At 44.1% G+C, this 19,878-nt stretch overlaps 2 protein-coding genes across 3 annotated transcripts in view; both read left to right on the forward strand.

Moving 5' to 3' along the window:
- The window catches only part of rsu1 (Ras suppressor protein 1), a 43,867-nt gene extending 32,552 nt beyond the window's left edge, over positions 1-11,315 (forward strand). For both annotated transcript variants that reach the window (XM_014157417.2, XM_014157418.2), the window contains exon 9: positions 9,582-11,315. In XM_014157417.2, the coding sequence (XP_014012892.1) occupies positions 9,582-9,684 (103 nt within the window). In that variant the 3' untranslated portion in view covers positions 9,685-11,315. The remainder of the gene's footprint in view (positions 1-9,581) is intronic.
- A 2,528-nt stretch (positions 11,316-13,843) lies between these two features.
- c1ql3a (complement component 1, q subcomponent-like 3a) lies at positions 13,844-18,518 on the forward strand. Its single transcript, XM_014157420.1, has 2 exons — positions 13,844-15,107; positions 17,952-18,518. The coding sequence occupies exons 1-2, from the start codon at positions 14,520-14,522 to the stop codon at positions 18,129-18,131; spliced, it is 768 nt and encodes a 255-aa protein (XP_014012895.1). The 5' UTR covers positions 13,844-14,519; the 3' UTR covers positions 18,132-18,518.
- Positions 18,519-19,878: the final 1,360 nt, after the last annotated feature.

Here is a 19,878-nt window from a genome sequence, read left to right on the forward strand (position 1 = left end):
CTCAATGCTGTGTGGGCATTCGGATCATTAGGAACCAATCAGGGTTTGTCTGGTCTAGACACAGGTGCTCAGCACTTTACAAACCCACCCGCTGAGTCTGCCATCTAAATAGTACCCTATGTAATGCACTACCTTTGATCAGGGTCCGTAGAGCAATGGCCATGTCAGTCACGTGATATTTTTTATTTTTTTAAATGATGTGTTTTTTAAACCATAGACCTCTGTGGAGTTGTTATTTTTGTAGGACTTTTGAGTTTTATTTTGAGTCCGACCTCAAAGTACAATGAGAGAGGCAAGGTGATAGATGATGTTATCAAGTGTTTAACTCTGAATTCAACTAACACGTTAGTGTCATAACGGTAGGAGAGGGGAGGAAAATCCTTTGCACTAAGCTTCTCTCTGGTGTAGCTAACCCCGAACACACAGACACACACACTTTTACCTTAGCATATTTTATCAGGCGTTTCTGCATGGCTAGCTAGCCCGAGTTCGTTAATTCTGCTGAATGTGCTCAGAAGAGTTTTCAGACTTTATCCTCCGAGCTAATTATATTCATGCATTAATGAATACGCCCCGCCTCGCTGACATGGGTGGACAGGGGCCCACTGGCTACTGGGTACGTCTGCCATTTGGGTCTTTGCTCCCTCTGTGACTAGTATGTGTCTGGAGCTAGCCGAGGCTGATGAGCTAGTAGTGCAGCTGTTGGTGTATGAGGCTGGTGAAATGGCTGATGAGCTATAAGCAAACTTTGTCAATCTCAGTACGGACTGAAGCAGTCCGTGATAGTTGAAACCTGAACGTCCAAAATCGACTGTATATTCACAGATCTAGAGTCTGCCCATTAGAAAGAAAAACACTTCTGTGCGGAGGAGGACAGTGAAGACCTGGCGTGTTATTGTCTTGTAGTGGCAGATTGCAGATCGTTTTCCATACTGTCCAACACTATACAGACCCTGTATAGTATATAACCACAGTACATCAGACCCTGTTATGGTATATAACCACAAACCACAGGGATAGAATAAACTGTCCAGCTCCCTGCCTCAGCCTAAATCCATAGTGACAAGGCCACAGGAAATCCATGGGGAGGCTCGATGAGACTAAATGACAATAATTAAGACGCATGACAAACGAGCTGTGCTCCCAGCCTATGACAGATCTTCCCTCCACTCCTACTCTCCTCCCTGCCTGCCCACATCGTTAGCTGTAACCTTAAGGATGATCGAACAGTCTATTGTTGCTGACTGACCAGCCCAGTGCTATGCCTACGTGTCTCACCGACCAACGAGGGTAAGAAAAATTTGGGATATTCTACCTCCGCTTTTACACAACTCATAGCACCAACGTATTGTAATGCGTATACCCCTGAGAGAAATGATAATACCAATGACCCTAATGTAGATCCTCAAGAGTCGTGTATCATTCTAGGCAATTAGTGCAGGCCTACTACTGTGTGTACGAGGTTGTAGGACTGTATTTGTGCCTTAGAAGTGGATGGCTACTTCGTTAATAATGCATGTTGTACAGAGGCTACTTTGTGATATTGTTACATCATTGATTTCTCTGATTTTTCTTCCTCACGGGGGCCTCAATCGTGCTGTTTGGGGCCCTCGATTGGCCCCTTGTCCCCATTCATTACGGGGACTGAGAGAAAGAAGGAGAGAGAGAGAGAGTGGGGAAGAGAAAGTGTGGGGGAGAGAGCAAAGGTAGAGAGACAAGGCCCCTGTATGTTTGTCCTTTAATGAGGCGTCTGATTGATAACCTGTAGGAGGCCCCTGGCCACTCAGGGGCCCGTGTTATAGAGCTGTCCTCGAGGCCCGGCTAATGAGAAGTGATGGGACTCCAGTGATCTCTCACCCCATTTGACCTGACCTATAGATACTTTCTTCTCTGAGGTATGCAGATTCCGATGCATAGTACAGAGAAAGGTATACTTGGAAATTTGCAATGACTGTAATATGTGGTTGTTTCCCTCCTATTAACCTTAGTTGAATGTACTGACTGTAAGTCACTCTGGATGAGAGTTTCTGCTAAATGACAAAAGTAATAGTTTGTACGTATTTCTAGGCGCCATATGAGTTTGAATTAACTTATAACTAGAGCAATTGATAGAAATGGTAGATCTTGATTTCACTCAGAAGTATATTTCCATCTGTAAAACCTATAGTAATGCTATAAAATAACTGTTAAACTGAAAATGGAACGGCCTCCCGAGTGGCGCAGTGGTCTAAGGCACTGCATCGCTGTGCTTGAGGCGTCACAAAAGACTCGGGTTTGATCCCGAGGCCGTGTTGCCAGCCGGCCGCGACCGGGAAACCCATGAGGCGGCGCACAATTGGCCCAGCATCGTCAGGGGAGGGTTTGGCAGGCCGGGATGTCCTTGTCCCATCGCGCTCTAGCGACTCCTTGTGGTGGGCCGGGCACAATGCACGCTGACGCGATCGCCAGTTGTACGGTGTTTCCTCCGACACATTGGCGCGGTTGGCTTCCGGGTTAAGCGATCAGTGCGTCAAGAAGCAGTGCGGCTTGTCAGGGACGTGTTTCGGAAGACGCATGGCTCTCGACCTTCGCCTCTCCCACGTCCATACAGCGATGGGACAAGACTGTAACTACCAATTAGCTATCACGAAATTGATGAGAAAAGGGGGTAAAAAGGACCCCCCAAAAATGATTAAACAAAAAAACATCTAAAATGGAACAGGATGATAAAGGATAGAGCTGGGACGATAAACTGAAAATCTTCGACACTGACCATACCGATCACTTATCATAGGCATTTTGCAGATATTGTTCATTACAATAAGCAGCCTATACTAGCGAAATTTATAATGGATTAAGTTTGCTAATATGTGTGATTTGTTAATGGGACAATTGATGGCAATAACCATCAAACTGGTAGTAGTAGTTTAAAGGATAATAAAAAATATAAATACTTTGGTGCACATTGCTATAAACTTATCTTGTATTTATTGTTATCGCAAGGCAATTTATTGCGATTTTTGTCCATATCCCCCAGCTCTAATACAGGACACCTGATATCAGATCAATGATCCATGGTGGTGCACAATTATCAAGAGAGAGAGAACCTATGGACACAGACACTGGCAAGTGCCTTGATTATTTAAGCCGTGTAAAATGGAAAATAGAAAAATCCTTATAAAGAGTCTCTAAGACCACACCAGGACCCATTAAGTTCTCCGGGCTGCTTTCCCCCTTTTAATGGCCCTAAGTGTTCACAAGGGTCCTATCCAGTCCCCTCTCCACTCACAATGCTATGGGAAATCTTTGTGTTTATGCAGAGACAGAACTGCTGCCGCTGCCCATGTACAGTAGTAACAAGACTCTAGTCGGCACCGCAATGATTTGCGCTGTATGTATGTGTGTTTGTGGCAAGGGGGGGGGCAGTTCTGTGGATATCCCATCTTCCCCTTGGGCTCTGGCCTCTCCAGTGAACAACAGACTGTGACAGAGTGAGGAAGAGAGGGGGGAGAGAGAGGGAGGACAGAGCACACGGAGGAGGAGGAGGAGGAGGAAGAGGGGAATGGGACGTCTCGGTGTAGACTTTCCCATGGGATGGAACGTCTAGTTTTTGCCCCCAATATTTTTATGAATATCGCTAGCAACAGAATCAACTAATTTTAAATGACATATCTACAGTAGAAAATAGCAGAATAAAACTGCAGATAAGCTTTCTTGACTTGGGCATACATTTTTGCCATCATGGCTAACCAAAGTCGATTGACACTTCCGTGCGCCACATGGTCACTTCATTATGAATGTTGAATAGCTTGCCGTGTATTTATCCTAGAGACTTAGTTTATTGTAGTGGCTGCAGCTCAATCCCGTCTCTACGCCGTTATAAAGTTTGTGCATAAGCCATAAATGGCATTTTTCTACACACGAGGTTCCAAACAAGAAAATCGTAATTAAATAGTCTGTAAAACCAAAACTGTGTGAGCTACAAACTAATATGACTCCCACAAACACTACAGTGTCAGTTGTTTGGCTCTACGACATCCACAAGCTTTACAGCAGTCATCTGAAGGTAACTCCATACCGACTGTCAAAATAGCAAAAGGGGTCAAATGTGCCAAAAATAAATAACGTGACCAAAACCTGGGTCTAAACATTGGATCGAAGTTTTCTCATATCTCATAGATGCCTATACAGACACTTCAAAACCTTGTTCCTCTGAGTTATTTTTTGACTGGGCAATAGCAGTTTAGGCCTAATTCTGCAGGTGTCCTAAAATTCAAAATCAAATGGCTGAATGATACATTTTTTGACTATCTTAAAGCAATTCCATATTTTAGCTCAGTAGATTTTGTGATCTAAGGGATTAGACCTACAGGTTAAACGGCTGTTCTTAGCAGACTTTTTTTGAATTTAGGTGTATGTGACGCAGTTCGTTTTGCAGCCACGGTCCCAGCAATTTTGCCAATTCTCCCCAATTGGTAGTTAGTCTGGTCCCATCGCTGCAACTCACGTACGGACTTGGGAAATTCTTGACACAACGCCCGCTTAACCCCGGAAGCCAGCCGCACCAATGTGTCGGAGGAAACACTGTGCACCTGGCGACCTGGTTCGAGTCCAGGCTCTGTTGCAGCCGGCCGCGACCGGGAGACCCATGGGGCGGCACACAATTGGCTCAGCATCGTCTGGGTTAGGGGAGGGTTTTGCCGGCAGGGATGTTCTTGTCCCATTGCGCTCTAGCGACTCCTGTGGCGGGCAGGGCACAATGCACGGTGCAGTGCCTTAGACCACTGCACCACTTGGGAGGCCTCTCACATGGCCCATTATATCGGCATTTATTGGGCTACGTCAGCCAATAGGGTAGACCTAGTTTGAAAGAGAATACAGTTATAAAGGAGAGTGGATACTTATTTGACTTGAGCTACGTTTTGCATAACTGGATGATTCTACAGAGCAGGATGATTTGCAAGCAGAGTAAAATACATGTGTTATCAGTATTTATTTCCAGTCGGATTCTGGAGTCTAAATGAGCCTCTCATATTTAGGAAGTTAAGGACAACTGCGCAGTGCGTCAAAGCCCATATAACCTAGTCTACCGGCTATTTAATTGTGACCACACATATAGGCCTACTTGATCTCGCACGCCCAACAAAATATAATAAATGTAGGCTGCTGAACGTAAATCAGCAAAAATTAGGTTATTTGATTTGGTGAATATTGCGACGGGGGATTTTAACACACTAGATAACGGATAGCCTACAAAGCAAAAGACAACCTTTTTCGAAATCACCTTGCATAACTTTGATAGGAGCCGGCAGACATAAATAAATGTGTTATCAATATTGATTTCCAGTCAATGTCGGAGCCTAACCCAGCCTATTATATTTAGAAGTTCATTTCCATGGAAAGACAGGCTACAGGCTATTTAAGTGAGACCACGCATAGCTGCGTTTGATCTCGCACGCCCAACACGAGAGGAGAGGTCGTTTACTGAACTTGAAGCAGAATTATCCTATGAGAGTGTGTGAGTAGTACGACAAGAGGTGCTTTAATACAATAGTTAACACATACCAAACAGAAAGACAACCGTTCTAAATAATCTGTGGCGCGAAGAAATATTTTCATCCCAAAGTTGTCTGTCTGACCGCCCACTACCGCTGCGCAGCATGAAAAATGTAGACTGTGCCGCAATGCTCTCTGTCAGGGCCCGCGGGATGCCCTCGGGAAAGCGGCTCTCTAGCCCAGAGCAGAGAAACAATAGCATGCTGTTCAGGTGGCATGATAGAGCATATCTTTGCTGTGTCTCCCTCTTTTCTCCCCCGTGTCTACCCCCGCCCCCACATCTTCCCCATGGTTCCTCAGTATTCCACTCATGTTCCTCTGCCATGTCATTCCTCTGAGACTGTCAGAAAAAGAGAGCGGGAGGGAGGGGGCTGGGGATTGATGGATGGATGGAGGGAAAAGGGGGGGTTGAAAGGAGGGTGGGAGAGCGGGAGGGCTGGGGGAGGAGGAATGCTTTGTTGATCCCACCGCAGCTTCCTCTCCCCTTTCCTCCCCTCCACCTCTCACCTCTCTCCACCTCATCAGACCAATGTAAAACAAGACCAATTAACTCCTGAAACAGTGTTGTGTGTCTGTGTACGTGTTTCTGTCAACACTGATCCTTCTGACAAGCCCTGGTCTGATCAGCCTCTATCTGCATGTCTCGGTGGGGAATAAACCAACTCTACCACTCCTTCAGATGACTCCCAACAACATCATCACACACAGCCAGGCTACATGAACTATGTTACACTGTATGACCTCCACACCATAACAGTCATCCTGGTAACAGAGAGCCTATACGAGGACATTCTAGACTGAAAACTAAAAAAAAAAGTGAAAACTTGCAACGTTTCCAATGACATGTGTAAGACCTGATGTGGTCTTGCAAACCTTGCGAGGTTTCAACCTGTTATGCTTCATACTAGATGTAGTGCCGAGACCGCCAATGAGACGGTATGTTGTTGTCAACATTCATGATATATTATGTCAAGCTTTAAGTCATGTTTATAACAACCCAATGTAGGCATTAGTATGCTTTCAAATGAAATGTTACTGGTGTTACTGTATGTGTGTTAACTTGAATATGAGGTCATCTTTGGGTTTCAAAATATACTGAACAAAAATATAAACGCAACAATTTCAAGGATTTTACTGAGTTACAGTTCATATAAGGAAATGTGTCAATTTTAAATACATTCATTAGGCCCTAATCTATGGTTTCACATGATTGGGCAGGGGTGCTGCCATGGGTGGGCCTGGCATTGGCCCAACCACTGGGGAGCCAGGCCCAGCCAATCATAATTGGCTTTTCCCCACAAAAGGGCTTTATTACAGACAAATACTCCACAGTTTCATCATCTGTCCGTGTGGCTGGGCTCATACGATCCTGCAGGTGAAGAAACCGGATGTGGAGGTTCTGGGCTGGCGTGGTTACAAATTGTCTGCGGTTGTAAGGCCGTTTGGACGTACTGCCAAATTCTCTAAAATTACATTTGCTTATGGTAGAGAAATTAACATTAAATTATCTGGCAACAGCTCTGGTGCACATTCCTGCAGTCAGCATGCCAATTGCATGCTCCCTCCAAACAAAATTTGAGACATTTGTGTCATTGTGTTGTGACAACTGTACATTTTAGAGTGGCCTTTTGTCCCCAGCACAAGGTGCACCTGTGTAATGATCATGCTTTTTTTCCCCCAGCTTCTTTATATGCCACATCTGTCAGGTGGATGGATTATCGTGGCGAAGGAGAAATTCTCACTAAGAGGGACGTAAGCACACATGTGCACCAAGTTGGAGAGACATAAGCTTTTTGTGCGTGTGGAAAGTTACTGGGATCTTTTTATTTCAGCTCATGAAACATGGGACCAACACTTTATGCGTATGGAAAGTTACTGGGATCTTTTTATTTCAGCTCATGAAACATGGGACCAACACTTTATATTTTTGTTCACTATAATTAGTGTACTACATTTCCAAACACATCTTTATCATACACCCTAGCAATTGTTCATACAGTTCCTATCCCTCCTCTTTAGTGACTCCCTTGATCCAAAACACTCCATCATTCATTTGGGGGTATTATTCTCCTCAGATTGATTTTTTTCTTTATGACACAATGGATTGTTTTCTCTTCCTCTCTGCATCCCCTTCCTCTAAATCATCCATCAGCGGGGCGAGAGCTACAATTATGCAGAAACACAGTGGCTTGTTATGACACTACTGAGTGCTGCGCCCCACTGCATGTTATTGACAAAATGAGTAAACCAGCTCTTTTAAGCAGCTCCCTCCATCAGTCTCCCCCCCAACCCCCCCTTCTCTGTTCCGCTAGATCTCTGCTCTCTTATATACTCAAAAACACGCCTATTTTCCTCTTGTGTCTCTCTCTCGCTTTCATTCTTACCTGATTTCTCTATTAGTTGAGTAATATACTGGTAAAACAGCATAGGCCATGTGAATGCATTCCAACGGTAATGCTGTGGCTTTATGCCGCAGTCTGTCCCTGCTCTTGGTCATGGTAGTGAAATGGTTTTGATGTCCAAGTAGAAAGAGAACTATATCTCTTAGGACCCTGGTTCTTCCAGACACTGGGGGCCCCCAGGGGCCAGTGGAGTGGCTCCTAGCCCCCAGCCAACCCCCTTCTCCTGGGCCATAGCACCACGCCTGGCTGGGCAGCAGCTCTGGAAGAGGGGGGGGGGGGACAACCGCTCCCAAGCCCCAGGAGGGGGACCTGACACTGGGCCAAACACAGAGAGATGTGCCTGTAGAGCTAGAAGATTCCAGGTTCTTCCATCACACAGTGACAGACAGGGGATGACAGAATCTAGACTCCATTTTTGATTTGTAGCTACTTTATGGAAAGTAGTGGGAAGGAAATTCAAAGGAATGACATGTTGACAAACCGTCATTAAAAATAAAAGTGCACTATCCAAAGTTGAGTTTGGCCACACTTAAACCAACATCTTGGTGTTCTATTTGAAGGGGTGGGGTGGGCGGGTGGGGGTCATCCAGATGGTTGCAGTGTTAACCCTCACAGTAGGGGTTAGTTAGAGCAAGAAGCCGCAACAGAATTTTGTTTATGCTGATAGACAGTAAAAATATCGCTCTGTCAAAAGTGAAATATTAACTATCTACATAATTAATGAAAAAATGTGTTTGATTTATGCAGCGTGAGAGTCAGTCAACACCTTTGTGTGTGTGTGTGTGTGCGTGTGAGAAGCTCTGCATGGCTATATCTCAAATTTCTGTATTAGAATTGAACTTCTTCCATAAAGCTAATCAGACTCTTGACATTTGCCTAATCTGCAATTATAACTATTTCTGAAATGGCACTCTTCATTTACCCTCAACAAGTGGCCAGGCAGTAACATGCACTCAGCTGTCTCCTGTCCATCAACCTGCTCTTTACCGTTCCTCCTTTTTCCTCCTCTCCTCTTTACCTCTTTCCAGACAGTTGTTTACAACCTCTATCTTTTCATCGATGGCCTCGGTTCCTTCTTGTTCTTCTCATGCCCCCACTACCCCTCTCTATGTATCCCTCTCTTTCTCCATCTTCTGCACTCTTTCCCTCCTCTCTCTCTCTCTCGCCCTCTGTCACTTTGCTCAGCCCCATGGGTGGCTCTCCCTTACAGAGTGAAAGAGCAGTGGACTGGAAAGGACTGTTCCTCCCTCTTCCCTTCCCTCTCTTTTTTTCCCCCTAGCCAGAGCGGCCCAGTTCTAAAGATAATTGTCTCTGTGTATTCCCTGTTCTTCTGCAGGATAATCCCCAACTGGGGCTGTTTAGCCTCACAGAGATAGTGTTTCCCCATCTCTCTCTCTTTCATCCGTCTTTTGATTATGTCCTATTTATTTAGCCCTGTTTATTAAAAATGGGCATAAATGCTGTAATGATGTTTAATTAATTGTTAGACTAATAAGAGGTTGAATTAAATACTGTACATGTTTGATGATACATGAGGAGAATAGTCAGGACAAGAGATGTTGAGCTGAGATTCAGTGTAGCTGTGCATGAATGCATGCGTAGAGTATGTAACACAAATCCCTGTTGTTTCTTCTTCTACCACAGTCTGTACGGCCGACACATGCAGGCCGACCCCGAGCCTCCGAAGAAGAACAACGACAAAACCAAAAAGATCAGCCGCAAGCCCCTGGCCGCCAAAAACAAATGAGGGAGAGGAGGATGAGAAGGATGAAGAGGAGGAGGAGCTGACCGCTTGTTTGCCCCTTTTTTTTATGTATTTATCAGAGGAACACAGAACTACATTTTATACTGCTCTATGTTCAGGATGTCACACTAGTGTTAGAATGGTAGTCCACCATGCATCTTTATTCAACTGCCACAGAGGCCGATTTTATTACAGCACCCTTTTAAGCAGACTAAAGGACTGATTCAGTCAACCCATCCTCTTCAAACCAATTCATAAAGCGTCTTTTATTAACTTTTCTCAGACAGTATGATTTTAAACCATTAGCAATTTGTTTCTTAACTTAATTTGGAAGATAAATCATTTCCCAAGCCATATCTGTAGTGGTGAAGTCGTTACACAGGTTAACGGGCTCTGGCCCCTGTGGTCCCACAGTAACTGAATTAGCCTGTCCTGGTGGGGGAGACTAGTGTGAAACAATGCTAATTTGTGTAGGTATCTGCCGACACAAAACGCCTTGTAGAGTAACCACCAGAGAGATGGCATTAGCTTCACCCCGCGTTTGATTTGATCCAGCTTACCAGAGAGCGAGTGAGACGAGGGACGCCGGGTGAGGGAGGAGAGGGGGGGGGGAGCAGGCCATTTTGGAGAGCGGGGATGAGGGAGGGTGAGGAGAGGAGTAGGCCATTTGGAGAGCGGGGATGGGGGAGGGTGAGGAGAGAGGAGTAGGCCATTTGGAGAGCGGGGATGAGGGAGGAGGAGGAGAGAGGAGTAGGCTATTTGGAGAGCGGGGATGAGGGAGGAGGAGGAGAGAGGAGTAGGCCATTTGGAGATGGTCATATCCGACCCCCTCCAACACTCCCTGGTGACTCCTTGTCTCCACTGTAGTGAGACAGGTTGTGTAAAGGCAGCCGCTGCAGCCCGAGTGGATGGAGGGATTTCAGACGGCTTTAAAGGGTCTTAACTGCATCTGTTGTATCCTGCCCTCGAGGGGAGTAGAGGGGTATAAAGTCACTGACTGTTACCTTTTCCTGCATTTTCTCTTCTTACATTCTTGTTTTGTAACACAGGGATATGTATCCTCACTGTCTCTTGTGGTCAATTGTACATGTTTGCTGTCTACGAGCTATGGGAGCCAGCAGTGGCCAAAATGCCCCCAGAGCTCATTTTTATAAAGGATAACAAGTAGCTCTCAACAATGGGGTGGCCATGTACCTTAGATATCAGTCATATGGGACATAACACTGAAACAATATGGCGTCCTAAAGTTGCAATCCACTATAGTCTGGTACGGTGCTCGGTCATAATCCACTTTGTAAAACCATTGTCCAAGTCTTTTCAATGACCTGGAGTATTTTGATTGTTCCATTTTGTCAAGTGACTTTGAAATGCGTCCGCAACTATCTGGGACAAGCCATAGAATAGCCATTGATAGCCTGAGTCTTTTGCTGAAAGTGTTATTTTTAAACGTGCCTCGGTAACACGCTTCCTGACAACTGTCCTTAACATTTCAGCTTAATAATGTCAATGAAAAGCGTGTACTCCTTTTTATTATGCTTTTATCAAGCCATGCGCCAGATGCCACAATATACTGTACGTTACATGTGTTCTGTTTTCAATATTTTAAATAAAGCAATCCATTTGGTTTGAGATTAGATTTTGGTCCAAATCTGCTGTATAACTTTGATAACCCATATGGGTGGGGTTTCTAGGAGAGTTAAACACTGAACTTGTGGACACACAGCAAGTCAGTCAGGGAGATCACACACCCTAAGACGGCCCTGTCACGCCTCACACACCTGTCCTACACACACACACACACACACCTCCCCTGTTGTCATGGTGGAGGGAGGTGATGAGATCTCCTTAGAACTGACCTTTCAGCAGTGTCTCCTGGTAACCAGCTGATGACTCTTAGGATGGTGTGTGTGTGTGCATGCGGGTGTGAATCGGTGTGTGTGTGTCAGTTGGCCACCATGGGGCTGCCTGTCCTGCTCGTTCACACACCACGCTCACAAGCACAGCGGGCACATCTGTCCATCTCTTAGAGCCGACGCAACAACTCAGAAGATGGAGCTGGAGACCTGACACGCATCCACACACCCCCCTGCTCTCACACACACACACCACTCACCTCGCCCCATCGAGCCAGCATACCCCTTACCTATTCCTCCTCAGTGCTCCTCTCTCTATCTCTCAGACCTGTCTCCTAACACTGTCTACGCTACCTTCTCCCCGTTCCTCATTAACACCAGTAAATCATCCTCTTCTCCTTATCCAAACATCTCATCACTCTGTCCCCTGTGTTCATCCACAGCCTGTCTCCCTCTCCAATCTACTCTCTCTGCCCCATTGTCTTCTAACTGGTGGCATCACTTCTACACGACGCTTGTCCCTCAGCCAACAGTGCAGATGGATTCGTCACGCTTTCCAACGTACCACAATGCCCTCTGCCCTCTATGCTCTTCCTCCTTCTCTTCACTCTACAATACTCTCTGGCCGTTATGCTCTTCCTTCCTCCTACTCCTTCAGTCTGGCCAGAGGGTTTCATCTGATCCCTCAAAAAATCTGAACAATTACAAGTCCAAAACGGGGTGTGGTTTTTAAACTTTGCAAAGGGTATTGGCAATTCATTACTGTCTGAGAGTTTAGAACCAATCCATCTATTTGTGGATCTAGAATAATGGCAACCTGACCCATTCTCTACAGCAGTTCAATTGTGTTGTCAGCCTCCATTAGAATGGGAGGACTGGCCTGAGAAATGGAGCTCGTCAAGGGAAATGCATCATTATGCGAATGGTAGATCAGTCAACGACAGCAATGAATCTATGACCTTTTCCAACTATTGTTGTTTTAAGTTAAAACTTCACAATGCTGCATTGGAATAGATTTCATTCTGGCCCCCTCTTTGATTTTGGTAAAAGTCATTACCTCAACGTTTTGTTTTTTATGCTTGTTTTTATTTCCTTTCTGCTACTCCTTCCTTTAAACAGATGTTATTCCTTCGTTCCTTCTTCTCAATTCATCTCACGGCCTCAAGGACACAATAGGTCCCCAGCTAACCAAGGCCATTGATTTTCACTGGGTGATTTATAGGGTCCACTGTGTGTTAGGGTAGACCTGATTGGCTAGGGAACCTGCTCTATGCCACCTTAATGGGTGAAGAGGGGGAGATGGCATATGGCCGATTGGTGCCTACAGGCACCTATGCCACCCAGACCATGCCAATCTATAGAATATGAGTCACAGAGAACGTGTGTGTGCGTGCGCAAAATTGGTCTTGGGTGGCCTTAAACAGTGAAATATTGTCACAGCCACCTTTTTGGTCCCAGCGCTACGTCAAAGCTCTTCAGACAGGACGTGCTGCTTTTATGCATCTAGCAAATCGTTATCCTTATGACCTGCAGTGCAGGGCTTTGCCCACATCCAAGTGCAACACAGCAATCGTGTTTGTGGTAACAACCTGTTGAACGTGTGAAAGGAGCGTAAAGAATATCACCTAAACTGTTCAAATGTATACCTCATATTTACCTTGGATACCAGGGCCAAGCAGCAATAAGCTACATTAAGATATAGTTTGTGCTTACCACAGCAATGTGCTATAATTTATCTTCTGCTGTTATGATATTGACAGAAGTGTCATTATAATGATCGCCCTGTTACCTTCGTAGCTCATTGTCAGGGACTTGTATAATGTATCAACTAAGTGGTCTCAATAATATTGGATTTTTTTTGGGCGGTATAATAACCCGGAACCATGGTTTGATTTAAAGGACATAAGAGTCCGCGACCAGCGATTACCTTCTCGTGGCTCCTGATGTCCTAAGTTTGAGTTACAGGAATGTAACCATGTATTAATCATGTATTGATATTAGTCTAAAGAAACATATAGAGATGTTGCCACAGAGCCCTGAGTAAACGCTAAAATAAAACAATCCAATGTGTCTAAGCTTGAAACATTTCTCATGTATATCCTCTAAAGCAGTGATTAATGCCATCTTTGTCCAAGGCCTGATTGCACCCCTCCAAGCCTCTCCTCTGGTCCTAGTGGTGCCAAGTCTGAGTTTTGGACCGAGCGAGATATCAAGACAACGGAATGGGTGGTGTTACTTTGCGCTAGATTTCCATCTTTTATAAGACGGTGCACTATCTTGCCCTCCCTCTCTGTTTTTTCTTCTCTCTGTGCAGTGCAGAGTACTGCGCATACAACTCTGTAAAGCTACGCGCTCTGATCAGAGGCACTCCGCTCTCCACACAGGGCTTAATGACATTACCAGCGGTTTATAGAGTCGTGCTTACACCTGATATGCTGCTATTCTTTAACCAACTCTGGACTGTGTACACAGTGGTAGACCTTTAGACCAGTTGGCTTTGGATATAATCTGTGGAGCGTTGGAGAATATAGGAGAGGAAGGAGTGCGTTCTCCCACCGAAGTGTTTTTTTTTGTGCTACGCGTCCACACGTGGCTGCTTTACAGCAGGGCTTTAAAGTACAGCCGCCACCTCACAGAGATGCTGAAGACAGTGGGTTTTTTTAAGCACTGACGACTTAAAGCGCGAGCAGCCAGGAAAAGGGCTGAACTTTACGATTCGGTGAGACTTAAATAAGCAAACATCAGCACAAAAAGTAAAGAGCGGAAAGAAGAAAAAAAACAGACGCGCAGGGGGCTTGGCCCAAAAAAAGTTCATTACCATTAACTTACCAACAAACCAATATTGGCTGTATATTTTTTTCTTTTTAAAAGCGTACCTCATCAACCACCAAGATTTCACCCAAAAGCAGACAAGAGGATCGCCCTGCGCTGACGAGACTGGTCGGCAGGAAGCGGCTAATAGCGGCTGGAGTGCTTGGAGTCGTCATGGTGTTAGTGCTGGTGATTCTGATCCCAGTTCTGGTTAACTCCGCTGGAACTTCAGCGCACTATGAGATGCTGGGAACCTGCAGGATGGTATGTGATCCATATGGAACCAAGTCACCGACCGCTACGGCAGACACGGTGCGAGCGGACAACAGCCTCATGCAGTCTTTACCAACTTTTATAACAGGTCCGAAAGGAGAACCGGGCCGCCCAGGGAAGGCTGGACCCAGAGGCATCCCAGGTGATCAGGGCCCGCCCGGTCCGATGGGGCCACCCGGGGAGAAGGGGGAACCGGGGCGGCCTGGACTACCGGGGCCACCGGGACCCAATGCCGCGGCGGGGGCTATCAGCGCGGCTACGTACAGCACCGTTCCCAAAATCGCGTTTTACGCAGGCCTTAAAAAACAGCACGAGGGCTACGAGGTGCTGAAATTCGACGACGTGGTCACTAATCTGGGGAACCATTACGACCCCACAACAGGGAAGTTTACCTGCTCCATACCTGGGATATACTTCTTCACTTATCACGTCCTGATGCGTGGAGGGGACGGAACCAGCATGTGGGCAGATCTCTGCAAAAACAATCAGGTATGGACCGGTGCACAAAGAATTACGCACACACTGAGGCATATATTGTTGTAGCCTTTGTGTGTTTATTGGCAAATATAATGTTTCAACGTTTGTCACTTGTCACTGAACTGGCGTTCGAGTGATCTCTTTTTTGTTTCATGGGAAAATAAGTAGGGACCGAAAAGTGACCAAATGCATAAACCATTAAAGCAGACATTACTCAACATGATACATATAATGCTATTAGCTTATTTCACGAGTGTAGCTGAAGTCAGTTTTACGCATGTATGAATGTTTCTATTTAAATAATCACTCCAGCATATATAGTAGCCTATAGGCTAAAGCCAGGCGACAATTAAACGAAAGTGACACTTTTACCCACTCAAACATTGCGTTGAACTTCCTCAGTCATGCCCGTGTGCGCGCTGACAGGAGGCGTATGGATGCTTGATTGAAGATGCCCGGTGTTGCGTGTAATTGATGCAAACGGAAGAAATAAAATAGCGGGACAGCGCTATTAGGACAATGTACCTGAGGCAAAGATTGTCCGTTGTTATCATAATACATTTTCAACACTAATTGGGTTAATGAATTGACATTGGGTTGACATTCAATTTTTCCTACGACTGAATGATTGAGTTTAACGAAACGAAACAAATCTCTATTTTACTTTTCACACCAATTAGAAAAGGTTTTTTTAAAGGCCAAATAATAAAATGTATTATACCCTTTCCTGTCTTTGTGACTTGATTACATTATGCTAAATCTGATAGATCATCATAACAATTGTTTATTATTTTCATTACAAGTTTTAAAAAAAAGACAAAAATAGGCCTATCATATTTTTTTTAACAAAAAACATTATTATTATAAAATCCTTAATCATAATATGATTAGAATATGTAGATTTAGCAATATCTTGTTACTCACACTGTACATGGCTACAAATCATATTTTATCTCCTTTTTCAACAGTGCTTCAACGATCAGAATTTACAGAATCTGCTCATAATACTAGCTGCTGTCAGAGAGCACATCTAATCCCTATTCCCTCGGGACATCCCGTGTCACCAAGCCACTGTTAGTCTCCTCGACTCACAGAGCTCGCTTCGCCATGCGCATCCCCCTGTCAACGGCTACTGCGCTCGGTGTACCGGGCGACCAGGCAGCCACTTAGGCTGAAGCCCGGAGCTCATTCTGCACAACACAGCTACAGTACGGGCCAATCAGTTCACAGCACAGACAGACAGGTTCATCTGAAGCAAAAACGGTACTTTTGGTGTGTAAAAATAAAAAGAACTAAGACTCTGCCAAGAGGCTCTGGTTTTGTTTTTATTGTCACATCCAGTGTTTGAAAACAGCATGCTGATCTGAGGACTAGTAGAGGTCAAGCGTGAGCTAAAGCAGAAATAAACAATTACAAATAATAAAATAAATACTTTATTTATTCACTCACTCAGATAATTAAAATAATTTTGATTAGACTAAAATATGCTTTTAGGCACGAGCGTTTACAGTATAATTTTTAAATAAAGTCGTCTTAAATAATTCAGATGTTACTCCTAATTTTATTATAGTGAATTAACAGAGCTTGCTGTGCATGCCTTTAATGGCATTTAAAGGTCGTTTTCCATTTGAATCTCCACACACAGAACATCAAAATAGTGTTATGCAAACAGTGGATTTATACCAAATTCCCTAATTTACAGTCTCATGTTACACCTTACAGAAGGTGTCCGAGGAGACTCATTTGAATAAACAACAGCCCACAATTCTCTGCTATGTTTCACTTTCTAGATCGTAATGATATTCATGTTCATCAATCAATGAAGACTGATGATTAGTAGGCTAATTAGGGCGATATTGCTGAACAATTTCTGGTTGATGAGAGGTCTGGATAGGTGTAGCCTAATTGAGCTTAGGCCTATCCTTCATATGGAAGTTTACCATCCCTTTCTCTATGTGATGTTGATATAATGTTTTTATTAGTTGTTTTAATTCATTGTGGTATTTTGTTATCTGGCTTAAATAGTTATTTTAGCAATAGTTAGGGTCAGAATGCAGAATTCAAGCCTCTTCCTGATTTTGAAATCTTCCTGACAAGTCTCTGGTGTCTGGGTGTTCGGGTGTCCGGGTGTCCGGGTGTCCGGGTGTCCGGGTAGGCCTATTGTGTATTGGAGCTGTCCATGGGTCTGAAACAGTTATCGCCTCTTCTTTATAATCTACATCGGAAGCAAGACCAAGGCCTACCCTATGACTCTAATATGTTGTTTTTAGAAGAGTGAGCAGTCTACTACAGTACAGCAATTTGGAGTCATAAACATTAGATTATGTACACATGTTGTATAAAAACTCCCCAGAAGGCAATTCAATGAAGTTGCATAGTGACATAAAAGGAGTCTTTAATATAATTTGCATTAAACATTTATGAAACTAAAGATAATGTTCTTGTTAAAATGTAAGCAAACTTGTTAGAGTAACCTTCGGGGGGGGACCTGTTATGGGACTCCAATGAGAAACCTTAGGTTAAGGTGCTGATTCTATTCCATTCAATACGACTTTAATTATCCACTCAAGGGAAATTAAGAAAGGCATATTGCATATCTACATGGCTATTCTCCTCTAGGCTTGAGCCAGTGCCACAGTGAGTTGATGGCAGTTAACTATATACACCTGTCTCCATTACCTTGTAGGTTTGAGCCAATGCCATGTGTTCATGATAACAAACTGTGTCTCCATACATTCCCCTCTAGGTTCAAGACAGTGCTACTGTACCCATTACTCCATTCCCTTGTAGGTTGGAGCCAGTGTTAACTAATTATACACATGAACTAACTATGTAAATATGTCTCCATCCCTCTAGGTTCGAGCCAGTGCCATAGCCCAGGACGCTGACCAGAACTATGATTATGCCAGTAACAGTGCCGTGCTGCATCTGGAGCCTGGAGACGAGGTCTACATCAAACTGGACGGGGGCAAGGCCCACGGGGGCAACAACAACAAGTACAGCACCTTCTCTGGATTCATCATCTACGCAGATTAGCTAACAGACCTAGCCTCAACCCTCAGTCAACCTACAGCCTCACCTCTCAGTCAACCTACAGGCTCACCTCTCAGTCAACCTACAGGCTCACCTCTCAATCATACGGAACACCATCTCCATGATCTGTCCTATAGTAACTATATTAACTATAGGCCCTAGTTACTATAGTGACTAGTACTATATTTGATAGTTGAGGCTATAGGAGCTTGTTACTAAAGTTACTATAGTGACGAATACTATATTTGAGAGTTGAGGCTATAGGACCTAGCCTCAACTCTCAGTCCTCCCTACAACCTCAACCCTCAGTCACATACTTACAGAACACCCTCTCCATCTATATGATCTAGCCTCAACTTTCAACCCTCAGTCATCTAATATCGCAGCCCCCCCCTCCCCTCTTGGAGGAAGGCTGTTGAGGGTGGGTTATTCTCAACAACAGAGTAATTTAGTTTTTTCCAATCCTGCTACTGGATCCAAAACTGCCTGTGTGTAAAGAAAATTAAAGAAGAATTGAAGAAGAGTTACAGAAGAAAAATGTCAAAACATAAATTGTAAGTCAAACAGAAGTGCTGGCCTTCATTATTCTACCACCAAAGCAGTAAACTAGTGTACATCTTTTGTTGTGTAGCTATATAAATGAAGCCTAATCGTGTGATGAGAGTTTTTATGAACACAGAACCAGATGATTGTTTGCAATAACCCACATAAACAGACCATAATTGTCCTTGCTGTGGCGTGACGTGTTAAAACCTAAGGCAATACAATACTTTCTGAGGGTTGCCAAGCAACTCGGATGCTTACATGTTGGAGAAAGGTTGGTTGTGTTGTTGTAGGGTTGTAGGGAGAGGGGGGACGATGACATCATCTTAAATCTGGTTTCAGTTCATGGTCAGGAATGGACTGTGTATATGGTGAAGTCCCTACTAGCTCTATAAATAGTCATACCTTTCCCTTATTAATTAAGTAGACTTTAAGGCCTTATAGAAAAATACCTTCAACATCATATTTGAAGGGATAGTTCCTTTATGGCAGAGCTGCTTTCTTATGGTTATAGCAGAAACAGCTTTTTGGTTTACAAAAGGTAGACATGGTTTCTATACATTTTTTGAAAAAAAGGTGCTATCTAGAACCTAAAAGAGTTATTCGACTGTCCCAATAGGAGAACCCTTTGGAGAACCCTTTTTGGTTCAAGGTAAAACCCTTTTGGGTTCCATGTAGAACAGGTTCTAGTTGGAACCAAATATGGTTCTAGTTGGAACCAAAAAGGATTCTACCTGGAACCACAAAGGGTTCTCCTACGGGGACAGCTAACAAACCCTTTTGGAAGCCTTTTTTTCTAAGTGTACAGTATGTATACTTTTTCTGAAGGTCAAACCTAGACTGTTTAGTGGTTAAGTCCACTTAGCCCACCTTGTTTTACACTAGATGAATCATCGAGTGCTGTGTAGGAGTGACGCTACCTGACGTGAAACAATGCTGAGCCCCATTAGCTCAACACAACAGTGTGAAGTTACAATATTGGAATGCTACTGGAAGAAAGCACTATGCAGAACTACGAGTATGGCTACTATGTAAATGTATATGTATGTATCCTAAAGAAAGTTTAACAAGAATGTGGATAGCACCACTGAATTATTGTGTAAATATTGTAGTGATTATGAAATTGTTCTTATTTTTCGCCCCTATAAATGTACAAAAATGTTGAAAGAAAGAGCACAGGTTGGATAACCTACCGCTTCGTATTAGA

This window comes from Salmo salar, chromosome ssa19 (genome assembly GCF_905237065.1).
Source record: "Salmo salar chromosome ssa19, Ssal_v3.1, whole genome shotgun sequence".
Classification (NCBI taxonomy): Eukaryota; Metazoa; Chordata; class Actinopteri; order Salmoniformes; family Salmonidae; genus Salmo; species Salmo salar.

Excerpts from the sequence above, each read along its gene's own strand:
- c1ql3a (XM_014157420.1), top strand. The coding sequence starts at position 14,520 with ATGGTGTTAGTGCTGGTGATTCTGATCCCAGTTCTGGTTAACTCCGCT. Across the intron at positions 15,108-17,951 it reads ATCTCTGCAAAAACAATCAG|GTTCGAGCCAGTGCCATAGC; the intron begins GTATGGACCGGT and ends CCATCCCTCTAG.